The sequence below is a fragment of the Scyliorhinus canicula genome, chromosome 4 (genome assembly GCF_902713615.1).
Source record: "Scyliorhinus canicula chromosome 4, sScyCan1.1, whole genome shotgun sequence".
NCBI classification, from domain to species: domain Eukaryota; kingdom Metazoa; phylum Chordata; class Chondrichthyes; order Carcharhiniformes; family Scyliorhinidae; genus Scyliorhinus; species Scyliorhinus canicula.
The window spans coordinates 169,526,308-169,554,013 of NC_052149.1; the positions used below are offsets into that span (position 1 = coordinate 169,526,308).

A 27,706-nucleotide genomic window follows, 5' to 3' on the forward strand; every position below is an offset into this window, starting at 1 on the left:
ACTCACTTGGAAGCACCACTTGTCCATTCCTAGAAACAGAACAGCTGTGACCTGTGTTTAAATCCCGCAGAACCATTCTCTGCTAGCCATTCATTCATTTCTGGTAGCAAGCTGTTAGTTAGCCTTGCTTCATCTTCTTCATGGATGAGTAAATCTAGGTGCTGAAACCACAATGTTTACAAACATCAACCATATCAAAGAGAGTTAAGTGCTGTCAATTTGCAGCTCAGCACTTCAAAATCACTCAAGCGTGAATAGGAGTGATTAAAATGCATTCAACTCTCTTTGTGGTGGGGGGGAGGGGTCAACCACGCGACTCTGCGAATAATGGCAGCCGATAGCGGGATTCCCTCAGGAATCCTTCATATTCCTCACTCTGCATAAGTTTGTATGGCGAGGAATACTGAATTGCTTCATGATTTGTGCTCCCGCTGTAACAATTCTCCTCTAGAGGGAAAACATAGGGGAGGATGCTCTGATTCAGAGATTAAGTGCTGATGTCAGGACTGAATCTCATGTGTACAGTCCTGAAAGCAGCACCGGTCCTGGAATGATTAAGAACACCCTAATGGGCTAGCACATGCACAATGTGGAACTAGTGCAATTCCAATGAACGCTGGCATGTCTTTCACAGGGCTCGGGATTGGCACTCGAGAGTTGCATATAAGCACTCCACTCCCATATACGCTCATCCCAGCCAAGAAAATGGCACTGGTTACACATGGAGCATGCTCATCCTGTTGTTGGGTGGGATGGGGCCAGAGGCTACCCAGGGAGGGTGGCCTGGGGAGGCACCCATATTACTCGTTATGCCAAGTTCAGTGGGCAGTGCACAGACACATGGCTGCCTTGGGCAATGGTAATCCATACCCATCCACTCCGCAACCAGAGTCCACCTCCTGGCCATCCCTCACTACTCCCCCCAGATTTGTCAGAAGGCCTTCGTCGAGCAGCACAACTGTCAGCACACTATAACGATGTTCGACACTTTTCATATCCCCCCTCAGCAGCTACGGCGCCTGTTTCCCAATTTTAAAGATCACAGGTGAACCTGGCCATCGGTAATTCCTCCTGGCGGAGTATCGCAGGGAGCCTGGAAATTTCCGGGTCAGGCCCGTCAATCATATACTAACAGCGTTTACTGTACAATTTGCATGCCCATGCCAGCATGCGGCATGGATCGCATTCACACCGCTGTTGAGGCACCGGAGTGTGGCATTCTGTTGAGCACTTGGTGCTGGCCTCAATTTTTGGCTGACACACAGTTCTCTGCCCGATCGTGTTTCCCGATTCCGGCGTCGCCAGACGGAGAATCTCGCCCATAGTCTCCCAAACAGAGAATTGTGCCTACCAAGTGGAAACCGATCATTTCTTCACATGGTGAAGAAAACAACTGACGCGATATTATCTCCAACTTCGACTCAATTTTTGCCGAATTCACAATTGCATTGGCCTGGACGTTCAGCTTGTATATAATCTCACAGATAAAGACTGAGTAGCATTGCAAAATCTTTGCTTGAGCAAGGCCAGGCAATAAGGTTATATGATCCATCTTGCAGGCTTTTGACAAACTTAACCAAACTTCCGAGCCACCAGGAGATACTGTCGGAGGATGTAGATGGACAAAGCCAGCTGTCAGCTTTTGTTTTTAATTGCCAAACTGGAAAACATCGTCGGTCAGAGTCAGGGCAAAATTCATTCAAATTGAGCACAGAGGCCTTAGTCCTTAAATATGTCTGAGGAACTTCAATGCATTCCAATGTGGATACTTAAAATCCCTACAGTGCAGAAGGAGGCCATTCGGCCCATCGAGTCTGCACCGACCCTCTCAAAGAGCACCCTAACATGCTCCCAGCCTTTCCCTGCAACCCCGAAACCCCACTTAACTCGCACATCTCTGGACACTAATGGACAATTTAGCATGGCCAATCCACTTTACCTGCAGAGTTTGGACTGCGGGAGGAGCACCCGGAGGAAAGCCACGCAGACATGTGATAAAATACAAACTCAACAGTCAGCCAAGACCGGAATTGAACCTTGGTCCCTGGCGCTGTGAGGCACTGTGCCTTTGTGTAAAGGACTTTGGGAGTCAAACACAACTTGCTAAGCTTATTAGACTTGATTTTCATGTAGGTGGCTGGAGTGTCTGAACAGTATTCTATTCCTATGGTGCCTATTGAAATATATGCTGCATAGAACACCCCCTTTCAATTTAAAGAGCAACTTTGGTTATCTCTTACAGTCCAGCGGACAGCGCACCCCGGCCATGGGGTTGGCAGTGGCAAGGGGTTGTTTAACTGGAAACCCTGTTGACAACGGTGGGGTACTGCCACTGTTCACTGGCAAGCTGCCGTCCACCGCTGCAGAACACACCACAGAGGGAGAGGAAAATCCTGCCCAGAATATTCATGTCTACTGAGCGCCTGGATAGTGTAGTTAAGTTACAATGATGATGTCACTGGTAAGGCCACTTTTTAATTGCCTATTCCTAATTCCCATCAATATGCCGGTGAGCCACATTCTTGAACCACTGCAGTCTATGTGGGATACGTACATCCACATTCACTCTGTTACGTTGGGAGTTGCAAGATTTTGACTCAGTGACCATAAAGGAACAGCAATATTTTTCTAGGATGGTGTGACTTAGAGGGGAACTTGAGATAGTGTTATTCCCATGTGATGGGGTCATGAATTTAAAGGGTCCTGTTGAAGCAAACTTGGTCAGTTGCTGCAGTGTATCTTGTAGATGGTACACACTGCTGTCACCGTGTATCAGTGATGGAGGGAGTGAATGTTTAAGGTAGATGATGAGATGCCAATCATGCGAGACAATTTGTCCTAGATGATGTCAAACATTTTGAGTGTTGTACGAGCTGCACTCATCTTGGCAAGTGCAGAGTATTCCTGACTTGTGCCTTGTAGAAGTTTTGATGTGGGAAAAACTTTAGGGAGTCAGGAGGGGAGTTATTTGCTGCAGAATTCCCAACCTGTAACCTGCTCTTGTAGACAGTGTTTCTGACTGGTCAGGTTAAGTTTCTGGTCAATGATAAGTCCCAGGAAGTTGATGGCGAGGCATTCAGTAATAGTAATGCCATTGAATGGCAAAGGGGAGATGGTTAAATTCTCTCTTGTTGGAGATGGTCCTTGCCTGGCACTTGTATGAATGTCACTTGTCAGCCCAAGCCTGAATGTTATTCAAGACTTGTTATATTAAGGCACGGACAGCTTTAGTATCTGAGGAGCTGCAAATGGAACTGTGCACTGTGCAATCATCAGCAAACATCCACATTTTTGGTCTTGCGATGGAGAGAAGACCATCAATGAAGGAGCTGAAGATGGTTAGGCCGAGGACACTGCCCTGAAAAACTCCTGCAGTAATGTCCTGGGGACTGAGATGATTGGTCTTCAGCAGCACAACTATCTCCTTTTTAGCTAGATATGACTCCAGCCTGACTCACTTGGGTGATAATCTTGTTCATTGGAACTAAATTCAGACTTATTTTACCACTTTTCTGATTATGGTCTGGCTGGTGAACATAAGAATCTACCCCACTATGTTTCACATAGCTCTTAATCACCCATGCCTGTTCTTATCTGGGATTTGCCCTTGACTTTTTGAAAGAATTGCAACCAACCCAAAACTAAATGTGATGAAACTGCATTTATCAATATAGCTCCCAGATTGCCATTCAGAAGAAATCTGAGAAGGGCCTTGGGTACAATTTCCTTGGGAAGGGAGTAAATCTTCCTCGATAACATCCAATAGTAAAAATATTGTTTTCCTTTTAAACATGGAATGTATATGCACGGTAATTAAACACTGCTGCAGATATTGTCATGCTAAATGCTACTGTACATTAGAGAACAATGATGCAAGGTTCTTTATCAATTCAGACAGAATACTCCCAATATTGATTTGGATAGTTTAGCTGATCACTTTGTAACATCATACTGCTTAGAGCTCTTAAAGTTTGAACACACAGCATTCTATGGGACACACTGACTATATCAGCTCTATGTCCGCTTCTGCATTAGAAATTATGCATTCAAGCTCCACTGCAGGATTCTAACATATAAGCCAGGCTCATTCTTCAGTGTAGTACTGGAAAATTACTAATTTGTCAGAAATGTGACGGAAACCAAGGAGATTCTACTTGGAGGTATACAAACGATCCAGTGGCATTATTCAAAAGAACAACAGTGGGGTTAGGGAGGAGGGGGGGAAGCGTTCTTATGGTTTGTCCTCACCCACATTTACCCCTCAAACAAAACCATCAAAACATAGTGAGTGCATGAAATAAAATTGGCCAAAGAACCAACTCTGTCATGTGATTTTTTTGAATTACTGCAGTATGCTTATCTAAGGAGCTTATCAGCATTCATCTGGACTACCTGTGCTGTGGATATAGCAAACTAGGTGGTGGAAAGCAGAGAAGAGTGGATTTTTATAAATTATTTCTTGTGAGATGAGCATTGTTGGGAAGGCCAACTTCAAATGTCCTTGAGCAGGTGGTGGTGATCCACCTTCAACTGGATAGTTTGCCAAACTATTTCAGAGGGCAGTTCAAAATCAACCACATTGGTGTGGACCTGCAGTCACACGCAGGGAAGTGCAGGTAACATAGAACATACAGTGCAGAAGGAGGCCAATCGGCCCATTGGGTCTGCACCGACCCACTTTAAGCCCTCACTTCCACCCGTAACCCAATAACCCCTCCTAACCTTTTCTGGACATGAACAGCAATTTAGCATGTCCAATTCACCTAACCTGCATGTCTTTGGACTGTGGGAGGAACCCGGAGCACCCGGAGGAAGTCCACGCAAACACGGGGAGAACGTCAGACTCCTCACAGACAGTGACCCAGCGAGGAATCGAACCTGGGACCCCTGGTGCCGTGAAGCCACAGTGCTAACCACTGTGCTACCGTGCTGCCCAAGTTTGGCTCCCTAGAAGACTATTAATGATTCAGTAGTTTTGATAATTGTTATTAAAGCTGCCAGCATTTTTTTGCAGATTTATTAATTTTATTTTCTACGTGAACTTTTGTCTCCAGAGCATTATGATTTTGTGCCACTGAATTACCACGTGTTGTCGGTTCCTCGAGTTAAATGACAGTCAAGCATGATTTTGTAATGTCTTTATCTAGCTATTATTTTTTGTCCTGGTTGGCACTGATGTTATGTGACATGAATTTAAAAAAGGGAATACTCTGAATTGAGGCTATGGGCAGGATTCTCTGTTTGGAAGACTATGTTGTCCCGCCGGATGTGATTTGGAACTGATTTGCACTCCCATGTGCAGTTCATTATTCTTTGCCATACAAATTTATGCATGGCGAGGAATATGAGGCGTTCCTGAGAGAATTTCACAATCGGCCGCCATTTTGAGTGGGTGGTCCGATAGCGAGGTCCAGCAGCTGGCTATCACCCCCCACCCCCCTCACGTTGCACAGCAGCCCCTCTACCCTGAAAAGCAGCCTCCCAATCTTGGATTTTCAGCGTTACCCCCTTCCCCCAAGTCAGGGTGTGACCTGGCTGGCCCGCTTCCCCCCCCCCCCCACCCCCCCAGGGACTCCCTAAATAGGATGATTCCCCCCAGGGACCCCCTAAAGAGGGAGTCACCCCCAAGGACCACCTATACAGGGAGACCCCCAGGGACCCTCTTAATAGAGAGACCCCCCAGAGACTCCCTAACTAAAGGGACCCCACAGAGATCCCTAACTAAGGGACACTCCCCAGAGACCTCCTAGCTAGCCTGGTATGGCAACTGCTCAGCCCAAGAGCGCAAGAAACTTCAGAGATTCGTGAACACAGTCCACTCCTTCACACAAAACTGCCTCTATCTACACCTCCCACTGCCTGGGGAAAATGAGCAGCATAATCAAAGACCCCTCCACCCGGCTTACTCACTCTTCCAAATTCTTCCGTCGGGTAGGAGATACAAAAGTCTGAGAACACACACAAACAAATTCAGAACAGCTTCTTCCCCGCTGTTACCAGACTCCTAAACAACCCTCTTATGGACTGACCTGATTAATACTACTCTCCTATATGCTTCACCCAATGCCGGTGTCTAGTTATTTACATTGTGGACCTTGTGTTGCCCTATTGTGTATTTTCTTTTATTTTCTTTTCATGTACTAAATGATTTGTTTGAGCTGCTCACAGAAAAATACTTTTCACTGTACCTCGGTTCACATGACAATAAACAAATCGAATCCAACTAAAGGGTCCCCCCAGAGACCACCTATCTGAAGGACCCCACTTGAGACCCCCCCGAACTAAAGGGACCCCCCACCCCACAGACCCCTGTCTGGAAGGTAGAGAGCAGGTGAATAGAATGCAATTAACTCTCTTTGATGTGGTTTGATATTTGTAAAGATTGTGGTTACAGCACTTAGAGCTACTCATCCATGAACAAAGTTGAATGAAGCAAAGGTAACAGCTGTGTTTAGGGAAGCTATGAATCACAGCCCACTAAGATAAATGAATGAATGGCTTGTAGGGAGACTTGAGGGATTTAAACATAGCTCAATGCTTTTCTCTTTCCAGGAATAGGCACTTGGTGCTTCCTCCATCTGAGCCTGAAAGTGTCCAGGTGAGTGGGACAACATTGATTTTTGTCACTGCCCCTGTCTGGACTGCTCTCCAGCTTCCAAACAGGGTTTTGTTCTGGGGTTCTGTGAGGACAGGCTTCCTTTCCTTAGGGGATCTCCGTTGGGGGTCCGTTTAATTAAGGGGTCTCTGTGAGGGTCCTTTTAGTTTGGAGTCCTCGGGCGCGGGTGGGGGGGGGAGGTCTCCCTATTTAGGGGGACCCTGGGAGTGTTCCCTATTTACTGGGTCCCTGCAGGTTTCACTATTTAGGTGGTTTCTGTGGGGGTGGTCTCCCTAATTAGGGAGTCTTTGGGGGGGTCCGGTAGGGGTGGGGTGGGCAGATCATGCATTGTGGGGTGGGTAGGGTGGCCCTCAGACAGACGTTCGGAGCAATTCCCTGAAGGAGTTACCCCCTCGGCCCACCGCGAGGTTCACCACATCATGTACATATTTGGTAATACTTGTTGCAAAACCTGCCCATGTGATTCCCCGCCGGAGAATCACAGGGGCCTGAAGACTTTGCTGCCCGGCCCGCTAAGTGGATGTAAATAGGTAATTAGGACCCATTTGCATCTATCAGCTTCCTCCCACTTGTGCGTGGATGTGTACCCTGATCCCGCTACCAGCAGGGGTCCGGAGCATAGCGGTCAGTTTAGTGCCTGGCACGAGCCTCAATTTTGGCCGGATGCCCGATTCTAGCATCGCGGGGCAGAAAACCCCAGTGAAATTCTCCATCTATCTGGTGAATTATCACAATGTGGGAGAATATCAACTGTTAGCCGTCTGTTTATCACATGCAAAACAGTTGACTGGTAGTTACAAGTCTGGTGGGGATCTTGTGAACCATTCGTCTGCTGCAATTAATTCGCTGCTGAGACTTTAAATGGAATCCAGCACCGCTTTGCTTGTTGTAGGCCATTGACTGTAGTGTTCAAGAAACAAAGGGTGAAGCATGCTCAGGCTATGCCAGTCCCATTTTCGCCGGGTGCTGAGAGGCTCCTCCAGGCCCTGGAAGAGATTGTCCTTTATTCACTCTCCCTTCCCACCACCCCAAATAGACTAGACCATAACCAGGGGCTGAAACATGGAAAATAGGGTCAGGAGTAGGATATTCGGCCCTTCAAGCCTGTTCCACCATTCATTATGATCATGGCTGATCATCCAACTCAGTAACCTGTTCCCGCTTTCCCCCATATCCTTTGATCCCTCCATTCTCAAGAACTATATCTAACTCCTTCTTGAAAACATACAGTACGCAATTTAACAGGAGAAAAACAGAGCCCCGTTCTGGGTGTTTCTTGGCACTGCAACGCCGAGAGCAACACCGCTATTTCACGGGATTTTGCCGCTATTTGGACCTCAGCGAGAAAAGCCCCACTGAGGCCGCGCTTATACATTTCCTGCACTCAGCTCACCAGTCCAGGAAGAGTATTTGTGGTTCAGGGTGCCACTTTTAAATGCCACCCTGATCAATTGACTTCCCCTCAGCCACCCCACCGCAGCCTCCAGACCCCCCCCCCACTGCACCTAACTTACCTCTTAGGGGGATATTGATGTTCCTCCTCAAACCACCTCTTTAGGGGAAGGCATCCACGGACCGATCCCTGGCATGGGCAACCCTGGCACCCAGGCACTTTGCCATTGCCAGCCTGGCATCCTGGCAGTGCCACTCGGGCACCCTGGCCAGAGCCCAGCCAACCAGGGATCTCCAGTTGCCTGGGAGACCATACTCTTGTGCCATTATGCCTGGTTCACGCTTGTGTGGACCAGTGCTAAACTGCCCCATGGCAAGGTCTCGCAGGGAGGCCGATAGTTCCTGGGCCCCAGGAGAATACAGCGCAGATATAGTTAAATGAGCCAGTGAGGGCGAAATGCAGATTGCGATGTCTTGCGAGATCTCGTTAAATCTTGCAAGATCCTCCCTGTTGCCTCATGACACCAAGGTCCCAGGTTCGATCCCGGCTCTGGGTCACTGTCTGTGTGAAGTTTGCAAATTCTCCCCGTGTTTGAGTGGGTTTCACCCCCACAACCCAAAAGATGTGCAGGCTAGGTGGATTGGCTACGCCAAATTGCCCCTTAATTGGAAAAAATGAATTGGGTACTCGAAATTTATTAAAAAAAAGAAATCTCACAAGATCCAATGACTCGTCGCCCACGTCTGGCCTGATGAGGCTATCAAATCAAGCCCACAATGTTTTGGCCTCAAGGGCTTTCTGTGACAGAGAATTCCACAGGCTGACCTCTCTCTGGGTGAAGAAATTTCTCCCAAATGGTTTACCCTGTAACCCTGGTTCTGGACTCACCCGCCATCAGGAACATCCTTTCTGCATCTACCTCGTCAATTCCTGTTGGAATTTTATGGGTTTTTATGAGATTCCCCCCCTCATTCTTCCAAACTCCAGTATATAATCCTGACCGACTCAATCTTACCTCACACATCAGTCTTGCTTTTCCAGGAATCAGCCTGGTAAACCTTCGTTGCACTCCCTCTACAATAAGAACAACCTTCCTCAGATAAGGAGACCAAAACTGCACACAATATTCCAGGTGTGGTCTCACCAGGGCCCTGTATAACTGTAACAAGACATCCCGACTCCTTTATTCTAATTTTTGCTGTGAAGGCTAACATAACATTTGCCTTCTTCATCATCTACGACATCTGCATGCTTACTTTCAGTTGTACAAGGACACCCAGGTCTCGTGACACATTCCCCTCTCCCAATCTACCATTCAGATAATAACGTGCCTTCCAGTTTTTGCATCCAAAGTGGATAACCTCACATTTAGCCACATTATACTGCATCTGCCATGCATATGCCCACTCATTCAGCTTGTCCAATTCTACACTGAAGCATCCTCCTCACAGCTCACCCGCGCACCCGGCTTTGTACATTTGGCTGGCAGTGGGGTGCAGCCAGCTAATTTTCCACATCCCCAGACCAAATAGTGACAGAAGCCAGGCCATTTGGTGCTCACAACCCATTGAGAAAATGTTAATGGGGTCCAACAGCCAATGTATAAAACTCAATATGCTTCAACTGAAAGCAAAAACATCAAAGCCACTGTAAATTCAAATATCTTTGGCTTTCTGTAACGTAGTATATTTTATTCAGTACATTATTCCACTTTTTTGGAATTTCCTAAAAATAGATTACTTCATAAGTTCTAGCTTTGTATTTCTTTTGTCTCGGAAGCAAAAAGATCTGGTGCTTTATTGGGTCTTAAAGGATATTGTGCATGTTTTCATTCAGCATGGCAGCTTAAAGAATATGTTTGATTTGGCCAAACTTGGCTAAACAGCCTGTTTCTGTGATGTACACTCCCACGTATTTTAACATAAGCCTGACATACCTGTTAGGTACATTTCTTCTCCCTCTGTGAACATCTGGTGACATCTGACACACCTCGCACAAGTCGGATGGTAATGCTTGCCTCCTGCCTGAACAAACAACACTTTTATTAGAAAGTCTTGTTGGCTTAACTTTAAAGAATTTACAACTGGATACCAATTGTGGACATGCAAACCTTGCAACTTTCTTCCCTGGGTGATCCTTTCTGCTAAATTCTAACATGGAAAATCTGCCGCAGCTATGTTTGCGTTTTTATTTTCCAGTAAACAATCAAAAGCTTGCATTTTACTGTTTCTGAGTTAATTTGTTACAAATTTCTTTCTACATCTTTCAGTAACGGTATGAATTTCACACTTCTGTCCCATCTTTCCTTGCAAGTGTCATTCTTTGTCTCACTGTGCTGCCCCAGATATCTTTCTGTTCAATTCAGAGCCAGTTAAATTGACTGAGACATGGCATAATCAGGAGAAATTGAATGGCTCCTTCTCTACCGCAGAAAAGTTTCGAAGTACATCAATTGTCACATAGGTAAAGAAGAAGCTAATGTCTGGAAATAAATTGCGTATGTGGCTTGGTAAAAGCGTGACTGAGGATTTGATATTTCAAGGTGAAATAATGACAAATCCGAGCCCAAGAACTGAGTTTACTTTTATAAATTTAGAGTGCCCAATTTTATTTTCCAATTAAGGGGCAATTTAGCGTCACCAATCCACCTAACCTGCACATCGTTGGGTTGTGGGGATGAAACCCACGCAAGACATGTTGAGAATGTGCAAACTCCACACGGACAGTGACCTAGGGCCGGGATTCAAACTCGGGTCCTCTGCGCCGCAGTCCTAGTGCTAACCGCTGTGCCACGTGCCGCTCCGGCCCAAGAAATGAGTTGATAGCACAGTGCATAATTATTTTTAGTGAGTAATTGAACTTGCTAACAAAAGGCACAGAGAAAGTTCAGTGAAGACCAATAGCAGAAGAATTAAAGAATCAATGCATGGATGCAAAATGGTCTTCATTTTGGAAAAATAATCTAATGAAAATATCATGAATCAGCATGAATAGAAGTACCATGAAATATTTTCATAATTACACATTAAGTTAAATGCATTAATGGTTTACAATATGTCTCATTGTATGTGTTACAATGAACCTGAATCAAATTTTCCGCATGTGGGTACAAATCAAAATTAAAGTTATTGAAGTTATTCAAACTTTAATGATAGGGGAAAGGACAAATTGGTGACACTCAAGTTTACATAACTAAAAGGAACAGAAATTGCTGAAAATAAGTCACTTGTCAGGTGTATGAAACTTTTGAAAGTTACCGAGTGTAGATTTTCACACATGGAGGTGTGGATGGGCATTCCAATGTATGTATGTCCTAATGTGCTCTTGATGTTTAGGGGGGAGGGGGGGGGGGGGGATGTGTAAAACAAGTACCATTTAGATGTTAATGCAACATGTGAAATGCTATTTATTAACAGAGTAAGAGTAAAATTTACTCTTTGAGTAAAAGAGTAAGGCTCTGTCAGCCCAATCAGGTGGACATAAATTACCCCATGTGTATGGAGATACGTAGGGGAGTTCTGCTTGGTGTCTTGGTCAATATGTGTCCCTCAATCAACATCACCAAACGACAGATTGCGTGGTCATTTTGACATGCAGGGGCTGGTTTAGCTCACTGGGCTAAATCGCTGGCTTTTAAAGCAGACCAAGCAGGCCAGCAGCACGGTTCGATTCCCGTACCAGCCTCCCCGGACAGGCGCCGGAATGTGGCGACTAGGGGCTTTTCACAGTAACTTCATTGAAGCCTACTCGTGACAATAAGCGATTTTCATTTCATTACTGTTTGCATATGTTTGCTGTGTGCAAATTAGCTGTCACATTTCCCTAATTTCAGCAGTGATTACACATCATAAAGTACTCAATTGGCTGTCAAGTGCTACATGATGTCCTGAGATTAGGGAAGATGCTGTATAAATGGAAGTATTTATTTTCTTTATTGTAACGGACTTAGAAAAGTAGATATGGTCCACGTTGCTGGTGAGTCCTTGGACATTACGCTATGACAGTGGGAGATCACAGGAAAGTATATTTTTCTGAGTACAGTGCATGTTGTAGCTTCTCTTTCCTGCATATGAAAACCTTGATAGATATATAATGGCTTATAAGCATTCACAGCATACAGTCCTTCTTATAATAATACTTATCAACACTGTACTTTCACAAATTGTGAGTCTGAATAATTTTCCCAGGTTCAACATCATTGTCTACTTATTTCTGCTCCTCTGCATAAAATCTGTCAACGTACAACGTACGTACTTAATTTTAATCAAAATTCACAGCTTGATAAAAAGAAGATACTTTTAGGTTTATAACATATTTTGCTGACAAAGGTATTCTTGCAATAATAGTGTAGCAACAATGCTGATCAGTTCTTTGTACAATTATGCATATCCCATAAATTGCTATCTGCAGCTTGTCATTTAAAAAGATTTATGATGGCTCATGAGTCAACACACAATAACTTTTAACTTAACACTGCAGAGATTCAATGCCATGGTTGGAAATTATAAATAGCTCGCCAAGCTGTAAATTTTATGTGAGGCGGTACTTAATGAATTCACTCACTTCCCATGTGTATTACTACATTAATAAAGACAGATAATGATTTATTAATTGAAGGGCATCTGAGTCTGATAATGACATTGTTACATTCTACTCCAATAACACTTCACCATCAACCCTGCCATCAATGGGCTCGTGTTGAAATATTAATATAACCAACAGTGAAATGTGTTGTAAATCATACATCATTGCCTGCAAATATGTTTGTGTGTGCACCTTGTGGATATACATAGGAGATCCGATCAAAGCTATGGCAATCCAGCAAGTCCTTCAGAAGTCTGCCAGTGTCTTTTATATTTTTAAAAATTGACTCAGTTTATCTGAGCCACTTTATTTCAACATAACCATTGTTGACTCAATCAAACGAGGGGCCAACGAGTTGTCGCCGATAAATGATACTACTCTCTAAGGACAAATAGAGTTTCTAAGCAACAGTCAATTCATCTCAGGGTAAGTCAATTTTATCAACAAAACTTTTTCCTTGATCAGAGTACATCCTCAATAAAAATAATCTCCTGCACTCAGGCATCTCCATGTAGAGCACTGCTTGGAGATCATTGGACAGGAGAATGCAAATAGCTGAGTAGAAATTGAAAGTTGTGGATTAAAACGAGGGGAAACTGGAATGATACAGCTCTGTTTTAAAGCCAACAGCTTTGGAAGGCGAGTGAGCAAGCTGGTCACTATAGAAAGTAAAAAGTTAACAAAAAATAAATCATGGGAAGATAGGTATTTCTAAAACTGTGTACTGTATCATGTGTTTTGTAATTTCTTCCCATTCCCCCACATACACTTTTTTCTTCTTTTGTAGGCTATTTGATAAGGAATGAGGCAGGGCCATAATCATTGTAAGTAAGGCTTCACAATTAGGTAGCAGAAGTTATAATTCCTAAAGACCCTGCAAGACGATTTCAGCCATTTTCAGAAAGCCTCATAATTGTATGTCACTTCACTGAACAATTGGAGAGAAACAAAATCAGCCCCAACAGAAGAGATATAAATCACATGGTTCTTGGACACCGAGTTGTGACTTTGCAGCATTGAGTCAAAGGCCAAACATCTTGAGTTTACAGGATTACCCTCGTCTTTGTTTATGGATTTGGTCAAGCATCACTTCATCACCATCCTTTGTAAAAGTTAGGATCATTTTAAATCTGAGATCAACAGATTTTTGTTGAGGGTACTAGGGATATGGACCAAGGTGGATAGATAAAGTTAAGCTACAGACCAGCTATCATCTCACTGAAAACATTTGAGGGGCTGAGTGGTCTTCTCTAATTTCAATGTTTCTGCTGGCAGCAGTGGGAGGGGAAGAAGCTTCTAAGTGGCCACAAATGAATTCAACTGGTCTAAGGGCAGGCGAACCATAGAATTCTGGCTTAAATTTTATTGCATAGGCTTCTTTTCAATTTGCGCTCTCTTTGCAGAGATCGGCAGGCACAATAACAAGATGGGCCAAGTTTTTCTGGCCATATCTAACACGGTTTGAGGCGGGAGATGAGGGAACAAAGAGAGGAATCGGGAGTACCAGCAGCCAGGATAGCTCCCTGACTGATTCTCACTTCTGGGTATATTACCCAGCTCAGCTCACAGCAGCAGGTCAAGGGTTTTTTCAAAGTCAGAGGCTCCATGTTCCAATGACAGTATCATGAGGAGCAAAGGCTACAACTCATCAGTGTATAGGCCTGCGGTCAGATTCCCCTCCGCCCTGAGTGCCCTTCCAATGTTGGGTCTCAATCTGATCACTTGTATGCAGGCAACTGTGGGGACCCCATGTTGAGTAGCCCTTGTGCTTGCCTGTCTACCTTGGCAGTACTTGCCTCACCCGGTGGAGCTGCTGCCTGACATTTCTGCAGGCTGTAAAGTTTCAGGTAAGCGACCAGTCGGAAGCGATAACTGTAAAAAAGGTTAAGATTTATTTCCTTATATATTTACACCTCCTAATCCCAGAAGTGTTTCCAGCGCCCGGTCCACACTTGGGCCGGGGTATTTATGTCCCATCTGCTTTAAGGAGGTAACTCCACCCCCTCATCTGGGTAGATCATATTCAGGTGAGACCACAGAGATTCTGAGGTTGCAATCCCTGTGGCCTCCCGTCGGGCTATAAAACAGGTTAACTGATTAGGTCTACAGTGTCGGGAGCCTGCCTGCTGCCCGTAATTAGCAGATCACCTCCCGGAAGGTAGTAGAGCAGGATGTGTTGATGACTTAAGACCTCTAAATGGGCTGAGTGTCAAAGTCTCACTGCCTAGTGGAAATATCAGCCCAGAGAATTAAGCTTCCTGAAAACTATTTAAAAGCTATTTCATTAAATATATCTTTTTTAATTTTTAAAAATTGTTTTCCAACTAAGGGGCAATTTAGCATGGCAAATCCACCTACACTGCACATCTTTTAGGCTGTGATGGGGAGACCCACGCAGACATGGGGAGAATGTGGGAACTCCATACAGACAATGACCTGGGGCTGGGTTCAAACCCGGGTGCTCTGCGCCATGTGGCAGCAGTGCTAACTATTGCGTCACAGTGCCGCCCTTCATTCAATATTTTAAGAAATGAATTCATGTGAGATACTTAAAAATAATTATGTAATATATAAATATGCATATCCATTTCTAAGAGCAAAGTTTTGCACTTGAAAGTGATCACTGAACATATATTTTACCCAATGCAGCAGCGGTACCTGCTTTTCATAGTCCTTCATAATATTGAAGCTGAGACAATGGGCTGGATTCTCTGCTTCCCGATGCCGGCATTGAGATTCTCAATTGGGTGGAGAATGCTGGGTGGGGCAAAAATCGGGGGTGGGATTTTCCGTCCTGCCAGACCCATTTTCTGGCATGGCGGCCCCGGTGGCAGTGAGATCCTCCATCACTGAGGCCAGCCAATAGGGTTTCCCATTATGGCCACCCCCACGCGTCAGGAAATCCATGAGCATGCGTGCGCTGCTGCGAATTTTCCCCCGGCGCCATTGACCCCATGCAAATCCATCATTTGCATGGATATGAATGCAATTAGCGGGTTAGACACCGCACGCTCCACCTTTCTGCAATTCTTCACCCCTCTCAGACAGGAGTCACACGGGTGTGAATTGGTGCAAAAGTTTACAAGCGAAGCCTGGGCACGATGGCATGAAGGTGAACGAGAAGGTAAAAAAAATCTCAAAACTTTTCGGGCTTGCTGGGGGGAGGGGCGGGGGACTGCCTGGACTGCAGGTGCAACTTACAGACCCCTGGCTGTTCACACTGCTGACTGCTCACTGTATCTTGCAAATGCTCAGAGAGCCTCTGGTTATCTGGGAACCCACCTAGCCTGCCCCTCTGGAACCCTGATACTCCAGCAGTGTCATCAATCGGATGGACGTGGACATGCTCAATCACCGGGCTAACCAGCTGCTGCCACTCCTCAGAAGCACAGCCAACAGCAGAGGAAGCAGGGGAAAGCATAATGATGCTGGCATCACTGACTGCCTCTGTCACCTCCTCCCAGGCACTGATCCGGGAAGGGGGTGGGTGGTGGTGGTGGTGGTGGTGGTGGTGGTGGTGGTGGTGGGGGGGGGGGGGGGGGGGGGGGGGGGGCTGGCCTTGTGCTCCTCCCCACTTTGGGGAATAGGGTGTCCCTCCTTTCCTCAATGATATCGAGCAGTCGGTCCACTTCAGACTCCCGAAATCTGCACCATCACCAGCTTGTCAGGCTCTTTAACATAAATTCCAGCAACCAGCGAGGCTGTGAATTGCTTGCAATTCATATTGGCAGAGTGCTGGCCCATTTGCATCTTCTGAATGTTGTTAAAGCAGCGCCCACAGCAGCAACATGACTTACGCGCAGGAACACTTTGAGTGGGATTCTCCATTCGTCTCCCAAATAGGGAATCCAGCCCAATATATAATCACTGCACAAAAGGGTAATGGGAAAACTGAAATAGATGAGGCAATAGTTTTCCTTCATTAAAACTTTAAAAACCTGAATTTAGTAGAAATTACAGAAAACCAAAGTAATTTCAATTCAATACTATGGGCTACAATAAATCTACATCAGGCTTTTCTTATTCTGTTGATATAAGTTGAAAGAAACTGAAGATTTAACCCACTAGACTTATCTAGCTCACAACCACTATACATGACATGTTGTAGAACATTTAGAAACAGTAAGTAAGTGGTCCCAATTGTCAATTACCTTTGTTTATTTTCCAAGACGGAATTTGTGTACAATTTTTAGTTGCCAGTGGAGTATCGGAGTGTGGGTTATTTTTATGCTGTGCTGTTTTCACGAAAGCCTGATTCATTTTCTTGTACTTGTGAATTGAGATGTTTTCAGACCCATTCAGTCTGCAAATTACTCTGATTTAATTATCACTTTGTTACAGACTTCATTAGCAGTAATGCTTTCTTAGTACAAAGTCATTAGTCAATACAATAAGAGTTACTTGTATTGGCAGTTCAATTCTTATTTAAGCCATACACTAACTTTCAAATGAACAGATATATAAAATAACATAAACATTTTGTAGAGATCGCATTTATCAACTCAGATAAATGCCCTTTTCAATGGTGGTATAATTTCATCACTGACTACAAAAGCTTAAATACAGATAGGGAATTGGAACTGCCTCAAACTATTGAACAACTGACACTGGATTAAAGGGAACTACAAAGATTGCTAAACACAAGCCCATAAACAGCAAATTCTGAGTGAATGTTGCAAGTAGACATCACTGTGGTATGCATTTGTGCAATTGATGATGTTAATTAAATATGTTTATTGCTATAGATGGCTATAGCTTTTGTACAGCTGTAGAATTTTCTAATTCACAAAAGAACTGAATTAATTTATTGTTAAACAGGAATATCTCAATGTTCTGTATCGTCCAAATACTTGTACACTATACAATCTAATAACGATGCAAAATGACAAAATCAGTATAAAGATGTTTCAACAAGAAATGGAGATGTTAATGTCAATTCTTCTAAACTCCTTTGTGCATTAGCAATCTTTGTAGTTCCCTTAAATGCAGGGTCAGTTGTCCAATATGAGGAAAATATACAATTTTAGCTTCAGCAAAATAAAAATGCTGTGACAGAAATTAATGTATTTGGAAGTCTGTCAGCATTAAACCCTGGGGACTTATTTGTTTTAACATTACATAGAACTTTCTAATGGAGTCTTGAATTATGCCTTAGTGTTGTGAAATTATCAGGGAAATCCAAGAAATTGGAATATTTTCTGTGGGTTATGTTCTGGTCATATATTTTAAACTGTGGGAAAATATGAGAGTGATAACTAAGAAGGGGACAAAGTGGTTGTGTGAATAGAACTATTCCATTTGATATGTTAGTGAGCCGAGCAAAACTGCAACTAGGGGCCCGATTTAACAAAAAAAGAGTTGTTTTGGGTGGGTTTAGTGGAGTTGATCCCAGCACTTGTAGCACCAGTAACGCCCCCACTATCGAAAGGTATTCTGTTATTTTTCATGCCTTGGCAGGGCATTGAGAAGCTCCACTCGCCAGTTCGAAAGAGATCGGGGCCGCATTTAAAAATGGAGCCCCGATCTCTCGACCCGCCCTCCCATGTGACCCCCGGACCTCCCCAACTTTCCAACTCGCCTATTGAAGGGTCCTCAAGCCCCCTCACACCTATCTCATAAAGGTAGGGCACCCCGGGCCCGAACCCCAGCATGGGGAAAATGCCAGCTGGGCACATAGAGACATAGAAAATAGGAGGAGGCCATTCGGCTCTTTAAGCCTGCTCCACCATTTATTATGATCATGGTTGATCATCCAACTCAATAGCTTAATCTCGCTTTCCCCCCAAATCCTTTGATCCTTTTGCTCTAAGTGCTAGATCTAACTGCTTCTTCCTGGCACTGTGGTAGGCCCCCTGCAGGGCTGGAAATAGTCTGGATACCCTGGCAGTGCCAGGCTGGTACCTGGGTGGCACTGCCAGTGCCATGGTACGAATCTACCAAGAGGAGATGCTCCCAAGTGCCGTTCCACCTGGTCCGCATTTGTGGACCACCCGGCTGGGATCTCCTCAATGAGGCCGCTAGATCCCAGGGGCCGGTTACTTCTAGCGTAGGCATAGTTAAGCAAGCAGCTAAGCTCACTTAACTATGCAAGTCTGGATCCCGCCCATTAGAGATTGCAATGTCTCGCGAGATCTTGTTAGATCTCGTGGGGTGCAACGACAGTCGGGAATCCTGGAAGACGCCTCTCGCGGGATTTACCGACCGTGTCCTGTCCCAACTCCGGCGGGACGCGGCTGGTAAATTGCACCCCAGATGTTTACCAATGTAAGAATGTGTACAGAACATGAATAGATCTGAATAGGCTGTTAGGATCCACAGGATAAAATATGCAAGATGTGAAGGAAAAGTGTCATTGAGCAGGTGGATCAAGTGAGTTTACTTTGCTTTTAAACTCTAAAAGCAAAATAAAGAGTTGAAGGTAATCAAATCTGGGAGAGTTATATTCTAAAGAAATTAAGTAAGATAAGGAAGACACCAAAGGGAAAAACGTATTTAAGGGGATACTGAAACCTATGTAGAGGGACTTTAGATCTCAGCCAATGGCAGAAACAACTTTTTATATCCCAGCAAGCAATATGTGAAGGAATCCTAATTTTAAAAGCAAATTGCTGGTTAACTTCAGAAGCAACTTCAACAATGTAAAGGCATTGCGCAGTAAGAGTTACTGTATTTTTCTAGGTCTTGTAATCCATAAAGTGTTGTGGTTCAGATTGGGTAGGTAAATTAAGATTCTTTGGAGCTGTTTAAAATAGTGCTATTGTATAAAACCATTGTTTTACCTAAGTGTTCTTCTATTTTACTTTATTGTTTTTTTCTATTTCTTAAGAAACACTTACTTGGTTAAGATCATCACAAATAGTTGGGGGCATCATTTTTGGATTTCAAAACTCTCCTCATACTACACAGATTGCAAACGCAGTTGAGGGTAGTTGTTTTAAGTTTCTCTCTGGGATTTGAACAACTGGACATTTACCATCAGCTGCGCCTTAACATCTGGTAACCTTTTCTCGGGTGGGTAGGTTGTCCATGTCTGCTCTTATGAATACTTTGAGGAAGTAATCACTCAAAATATTTACCTTCTTGCACATATAATCAGTTTGAATGCACCTTTGAATGCTATCACCCCTTCTCAAACAGTCCTCTTGTTTTGCAAGAAATGTTACTTTTCCTTTCTGTTTGTCTTTATATAATTATTTGTGTGCACCTGTAATTTGCCTAGTTAACCCTTTATTCTCTCTCCCTGAAGGATTGATAGAGATATTTTTCCTCTTTATTTCACTTTTAATTTTATTTGTTAATTCATTTCAATAGTGGTTACTGCCCCTGGTGGCTAGGGAATGAACTCGCTGGTCAATTTTGTCCAGTTTCAAGATAAAATCCCTCAGAGTTCTTTCTGTAGTGAGGCACTTGCACAGGGTTAACTTTGTTTCCTGCTAATTGTCCCCAACTAATATGGCTGCACCACTTTCTTGTCACCCCTTTCGGAAAATTAAATTTATTTCTTTCCTCACATTCTCCCATGTTTGATATTCCCATCATGTTTTGGTCCAACACGGTCATACAGCCTTCAGTTCTTTTAGTGGCTGATGTCTTTTTATTAAGATAACTAGAAATAAATGGACCACAACCATTTACATTTTTAGTTTAAAAAAAGGTATTGAACGAAACATAATCTGAATAATTTCTACATCGATATGCGTTTGTTTAAAGAAAGTACATCGGTTACAATGCATACATTGTACCCTAAATCCATTGTTTAAACACAGTGCCCTATAACCTTGGCAACTGTTCAGTATTCTAGTCATAAATCAAACCCACCACAGGACTACAGTAATAGAGTCATCTCTTCCAATTGCCACTTTCTTTTTCCCAGCCAAGGTCAAGTATACATAAATTGACACTTGGTAAATCTAAAGAAATCTCAAAGAAACCAACTTCTCTGTTATCTTCTGTTGCTAAAAGAAATAAAAAAGGCAATTTTAAAAAAAAATTACCATAATAAACAATATGACCTTGCCATGATTTGCATTGAACTGTGCAGCAGACTTAAACAATTTTGATCAAAAATGTTAGTATAGAAGCTTTCAGCGTAGTTTTCAGCACTACAGATGTTGCTTTCCTACAAGATGGCATCCAGGCTGCATGTGCCCATCTCTGGCATGAACAGTGCTCGTTGCCATTTTCAGAAGGTCAGTAATGTGGATATTAGGAACGTGTATCAGAAGTATGCAGGTTCGGCAAATTGAGACATCAGTCAGCCTATAATACCTATTGACACCAAGCTGCCATATTTTACCTTATCGCTTCAACTAATGCCCCCTCTTAAACACATGCAGCTAAATACATCAGTATGTATATTAGGAGAAAAAACTAAGTAGCACTGGTTAATTTCTATTAGTTCTGCCTGAGTTTAGAGAAGAGTTTGGTGGTTAAAAGAGCTGGTTAAATTAGTAAGCCAACAGGGAGCAGTAGTGCATTTGCCTTGGTTTTGACTTCAAATGTTCTTTTCGGGTCACTTTCTCCTAGTTATCAGTGATATAGTTATCATCCCCTTTGATGCAGCATAAGCGGGCAATGGAACAGAGGCAGTAAAGAGGAGGGGAAACTATTTCCAGGGGAATAGGAGGAGAGGGAGATAGGCTCTCAGCTGAAGGCTGTATGCATCCAGGGTCTTCAGGGAGAATTGCTCTTGCCTCAAACTGAGCCAGGAACAGTACGTGCATCCACTCGGTTTTACAAAGGAGCTGCTCATGGAAAGCTGCCAGACGTACCACATCAGAGCAGGGCAAATGTAGTACTGGCAGCAAACCATGCTCTGGATTTCTTTGTGTTGAAACCCTTCCAGACTGGAGCAGCTACATTTGCAAAATCACTCAAATTAACATGCACTGCTGGTGAGGTGACTGAAGCTCCTTATAGCTGGAGAAGGAAGTTTGTCTTTTCTCTGGCCAGATAGATGCAAGTGGAGCTCGACCCTGGCTTTGCCAGAATAGTGGGCTTCCAATGGTGCAGGGTGTGATTGACTGCGTACACGAGGCTTTGCAGACGCCACATCTAAATGCTGCGATTTTTCCATGACTGCTGAGGTTAGCATTGTTGAATGTGCATTCTCTGTGTGAAGCATGCTAAACTGATCATGCAGGTGAAGGGCCAGCATCCTGGCAGTATTCTGTTTCTTTAGTACCTGAGCTACCGTATGAAACCATAGGGTGTCTGCCAGGTGACTAAGGCTATGGACAGAACACTGGCTCATAACTCCACTGTACAACTCAAACACATGTGGCCAGTATGGCTCCAATGAGAGGCATTCATCCACATGAAAAATTAGAGAGCAGACCACTGGGGTGCTCAATCAATTGTTCTGCTGCCTGGCTGTTCAGGAGGAGCCTGAAGTACTCACCAAAGTATGTCTCTAGATTTTCAAAATTCATGCTACCTGCATCACAATAAACAGGAATGGCTTCAATATGCATCATAATCCCACATCCATTAACGGGCCTTAACTAAATACATCAATGTCTTCCCCTGTATTGCAGCAGTGTGTAGGTTAACACACCATTAGTTGTAACAGGCCAATTAGGAATATTAGTTACCCTGTGTGAGCCACCTAATTACATTCCAAGCTTGTGGGAGTAATCATTATTCTTGCATAAGTACAGAAGTGGAAAAATTAAGACAAAGTAACAAGGTATATTTTCCTGATGGCCAGTAGAGTGCAATCATTATTATTTACTGCACTAAACACCAGTTCCAGCTACTTATAATCAATGCAGGCTGAGCATGTGACAGCACTCTCAATGTAATTATCAGACCAGAAGGATCTATTTAAACCACTACCAGAAGACACTACCATGGACAAAGTCAGTGGCGCCAACGATTGTCTCTTGGTATAAGTCATATCTAAATGGTTCATAACGGATGTGAATCTCACCAGAATGATAAATTGTTCATAGCACTCAAATCATGTGGATCAGTGCATAATTGTTCGCTGATTGCAGATCTGCGTAGCTGGCTGGTTTTACGTTCATAGTGATGGTTGCAAATTGCATGAGGCTAGATTGTGAGAAATGCCCCAACTGAATGAGAAAAGAATATAGTAAACCAGTGGAATACCTCAAAGGGCATCTCATAACCATTGGCATTCTTTTACAAGTTAAAACAGCACCAGATTAAAAAGTCACAGCAAAAGTGACAGGGATCAAGATCAGAGGGTGCGGTCTGACTAAAACAAAAAGTCTATTCTGGGCAGAGTCGTTCCCGGTGAACCCCGCTATCTAACGGCACTTTGGTTTTTTTTTAATGCCCCAGTGGAAACGTCACCCGAGGCCACAATCAGCATCATTTCCTGCACTGAAGAGCTCCGGCGAGCTGAACTCCTCCATGCAGAAAGAGTTCGTAATTCCATTTAAAAATGGTGTCCCCATCTCTGGAACCCCCCCCCCCCCCCCTAAATCCAACCCCTGGACACCACCCCCAAATCACCTATACGGGGGTCATTGGGCCCCATGGCACCCCACCTCACATGGGCAAGGCACCCCTGGGCCCGATCCTGGTGTGGGCAAAATCTCAAACCTGGTACACTGGTGGTATTTCTGCCAGCATGGCAGTGCCACTGGGGCATCCTGACAGTGCCAGGCTGACACCCAGATGGCACTGCCAGGGTGGCACTATCAGGGTACCACCCTGCCAGTGCCAAGAGCCTTCCAACCATCTGGGAGACCCACCCTCCAGGCACCATTCCACCTGATCCCCGTTTGTGGGGATCAATTCTGAATGGCACATGGCTGGGGTCTCCTCGGCGACGTCGGTAGATGGCGGGTGGCTGCTAGACTTGGTGCAAGCATGGCTAAGTGGGTTCTTAAACTCACTTAACTATACGAGACTGGGTCCTGTCCCAGATTGCGACATCTCGTAAGATCTGGTTAGACCTCGAGAGGCATAACAGCCATTGTAATCCTGGGGGAGACCTCTCCAAGGATCTACCAGCTGCTTCGTGCCTCAGTTCCAACGTGATGTGGCCGGCAGATTGTGCCCAGAGTTATAGAATTTTCATAGCATGGAAAGAGGCCCTTCAGCCCATCATGTCTATGCCGGCCATCAAGCACCCATTTACTCTAATCCCACTTTTTACCACTTGGCACATAGCCTTGCTCATCTAAATACTTCTTAAATGTGAATATAGATCTGAGATTGCTGGCAATTGGCAAGCATTGGGTCCCTGCTGGTTGTCTGGTAACTCCGTTTTGAAGTAACATGAGTTGGTTGTGTAGAAGGCTGCTTGCTCACTGTGGTATCTCAGAGCACCAGCCCCATAAATGTTTATTTGAGTGGCTTCATGCTAATCCTGATTGGTACTGTCTCTGTGTTATATTAGTTCTGTGGCTCATGTCAACAATCTGTGTGTTGACAATGACAGAGGCCTGATTCTAGGTCTCTGTTGACTCAATCCCTGTAGTTGTCGGTAGTTAGGAATGATAGTACTTGAAAGTATTGTGGATATTGTGTTCTGTGACCTTGCCGTTGCAATGATGCACACAGAACTGCTGGTGACTTAACTGGAACGATGACTCATTGATTACCACATGGAAAGATAACAAACAGAATACTATGCAGACAAGTTTGAGTTTGAGTTTCGTGAACTCTCCTGAAACTACCCAATGTGCGACTGTCCTGTTTTACGCCTTACTGACAACTGGGGATAGTCGGATGTCACATGACCAATTCTGATGCCACCAGCTGGCTGGAGGTCACATGCTAACTATGTACAATATTATTCACAGGTATATCACCACAGTTATTTTCAAGTTTTACTGATAACTCTGGCATGCTATCATTCACTCAATATCATGGCCAGAATATTATGCTCTCCCCCCCCCCCCCCACCCTCTGCTAGTTCTGGGGGGGGGGGGGGGGGGGGTGTTGTGTAAAACAGCATGGACAGGATTCCTCTGAGGTCCCACCTGCCTGGGCATGATTTTACAATGAGGCGGACAGGGCGCTCAGACGGGAAGCCCGCCCAAGTCCCAATTAAGGCCATTAAGATGCTTAGCAGCACTGTAGTTCCTGGGACTTAGGTCTCAGGCATGGTACTATAGTACCTCTTCCAGCCATTGCTGTGATGTGCCTGGATTGGCTGGAGAGATGTTGGCCAATCTGCTTGGCTGGCAGCTCTCCAAGGTGGGCTTCCTACCAAATGCAGTTGGAAGTCTGCCGGCTGACAATCGATCATTAGAGTGTGAAATCACAGAATTGTTACAGTGCAGAAGGAGGCCATGTGACCCAACGTGTCTGCAATGGCTCTCAAATGAACAGCATGGCTTAGTGTCATTCGCCTACCTTTTCCCCATACCCTTGCACATTGTTTCTATTCAAGTAATCTTCGAAAATGCTCTTGAATGCCTCAGGACTGTTGGAATCAGTGACGATGCTTTCTCCACTGATTCTCCGGAGGATGACCGCTGAGTGCTCGCCAGCTTGAAAATTCAGACCCATTTAAAAAAACTGACAGGGTGTCACTGGCATTTTTATTGCCTATCCCGAATTGTCCCTGAGAAGGAGGTAATGAGCCACCTTCTTGAAGAGCTGCAGCCAATATGGTTCAGATACACCCACAGTGCTGTTTGTAAAGAAGTTCCAGGAACTTGACCCAGTGACAGTGAAGGAACAGAGATATAATTCCATAACAGGATGGTGAGTAACTTGGACAGTAGCTTGCAGTTGGTGGCGCTCCCATGCATCTGTTGCCCTTGTCTTACTTGGTAGAGTTCTGAGTTTGGATGGTGCTGTTAAAGGAAACTAAATTGTGACATGTTGCAATTAGGGTCCTGCTGTAGAATCAGAGTAAATAGTTGCGCTATTAGGCTTGCTGTCACAATCGTTCTTGAGAGTTGGAGTGTTTGCATGCACTAACTGTATGTCAAAGTGAGGCATATATATATATCCCTGCCTGCAGATATGCATAGACACAGACCGTTACTCATGCACCATGACTTGGCTGGTACCCCTTCAGTAATTGTTCCCTTTTTCTGGCTAACACAGACGTTAGGAGTGTTTCCAATTTAAAAATTAATTAGTGCCAGAAATGATGCTTGGAGCAAAACAAAAAAAAATAGCTCATGAAAACGTTTCCGCTAGCAGAAAAGGCAAACAAAAAAAACAAGATAATGTGCTGGAAATGCCCTAAAAATAGTTGATCAGACTATCCATTTAAATTTACTCCCTGTGGGATTCAATGTCTTGATACCCCCGAATGCCCATTTATAAGGATGGTCATCAGAAGTGCCGCGGGCATGACATGATCACAGGAATATGATGCAAAGTCTTTATTGCAATACCTAGGTGTCATTACCCAGAAAGTTTCCTTCACCCACAGCTTGCAGGCTTGTGTTGGAGATCGCAGCCCTCTTCCTTTATGTCTGCATGTTATGTAAGGTTGTGCACACTGGGGAGTAAACACAGGAAAATTGGCCCCAGTAATTCTAATCTGATTTGCATCTTTATTTCTGTCTATTTAAATTAATGATACAAATTGCATATTGAACCAAAGGAATTCTAATAAATTTTGTTCTGTAGCAGAACCTGCACCTGTTGAAAATATAGCCTTTGCTGTCAGATTGGTTGCATCTGGGATTTTTGAAGTAATTAGCTTGTTGAGTTGTTTTAACGAACTGTGGAAGTTGGTAGATTTTTGTGTACAACATAAATATGATAAGCACCAGGTAATAAAGCACCTATGGCGTTCAGACAAAAGTATGTGCATGCATTATCCTTTTGAGTTTTGAACTCTTAATTCAATTACACTCAATCAATAAGAAAAAATAGCATAAAACAGCCATCAATCCTCCGTTTGGCTGGGGGCTAGCATGCCGGCAGCGTAGAGCACCTGGCTCTAGCCGTGCTACATGGTGGAGGCCGCTCGTGGACCCGGCCGGCAAAAAAATAATGCCTCCCCCGTTGGTCGGCTCATGCGCTGGACCATCCCCCCCACAGTGCCCCCAGCTCCTGATGAAGTCCCCACCTGCCCGCGGATCAGCCATCCCCTAAATGTGGCGTCGCTGGACTGAGTCCACAGCCGCCAGGCTGAGTTATTGACGGATGAGACCACACTCGACCGATGCCATCGGAAACTCAGCTGGTCCTGAGGCCATCGATATGCCGCGCGGCGTACGTTCCTTAATCAACAATGAAAGATTATTTTCATTAATCCCGCTTTGGAGGGGGTGCACCATCGCGAAAGTGGCGCCGCCCCTGATTCGGTCAAGAACTTTGATTCTCCGGCTGATCGCCGAGCTCGATTTAGCATCGGCGACGGAGAATCCAGCTCCACATTCTCGGTTCCCATCGACACCAATTCGCAGGTCACATGTCAATCTAATGAAATCTATTTTCTTGTTTATTAGTTCTCTGTTTGATCTTTGATTTAGCTGCACAAATTAGGGAACATGGGCATGTTATTCCTCTTCCTGAATCAGCAATGAAAGATTCTCTTCATTAATCCCATTGATTTAATCTCAGACTATGCTTTCATCTTCTATTTGTAGCTGTCAAGAAGCAGTTCAAACATTGGCATGTCTATATAGGTATTGAAAAGTTATCTGATTCTTGAGCATTGTGTTGAGCAGTGGAGCAAATTTTACTTAATAAGGGCAGCACATGGTGCTTATTAAGCTTATTTTAATGGTTAAAAATAATTGCAAACTGGGAAAGTTTGTTGGCTGATACCTAATCAAGAATTAAATGCTTTCACTTTATCAGAAATATTCCTACTTTTCTTTTTACCTCTTGTTTTCACACCTTTTCTGAAGGCAGTGGGGTGGATCTTGAGCTGTGTTATTGTGTAAAATGGATAACAGTCAATCAGCAGCTGTTTCACATCTGTCCCAAGTTTAGTCTTCATTGAAGTCGTTGGAAATAAAATAAAGATCGAGAGTTGTGAAACCAGCTGCCAATTCATTGTCTGTCAGATGCTAAAAATACCAGTCCAAATAAGGAGAAGAATATGTTAAAATGAGACACTGAGGACAGAGCACTATCACAATCCCTGCACCAGCACTTTAATAACATTGGTAATTCATGTTGCCATACAACAGGCCTCCAGTTTTGTTAGGGTATCC

At 44.2% G+C, this 27,706-nt stretch overlaps 1 protein-coding gene across 16 annotated transcripts in view; it reads right to left on the reverse strand.

Moving 5' to 3' along the window:
* The window catches only part of ablim3 (actin binding LIM protein family, member 3), a 420,986-nt gene that overhangs the window by 130,642 nt on the left and 262,638 nt on the right, over window positions 1-27,706 (reverse strand). For all 16 annotated transcript variants that reach the window (XM_038795510.1, XM_038795522.1, XM_038795521.1 and 13 more), the window contains exon 7: window positions 9,946-10,033. In XM_038795510.1, coding sequence (XP_038651438.1) covers window positions 9,946-10,033 — 88 coding nt within the window. The remainder of the gene's footprint in view (window positions 1-9,945; window positions 10,034-27,706) is intronic.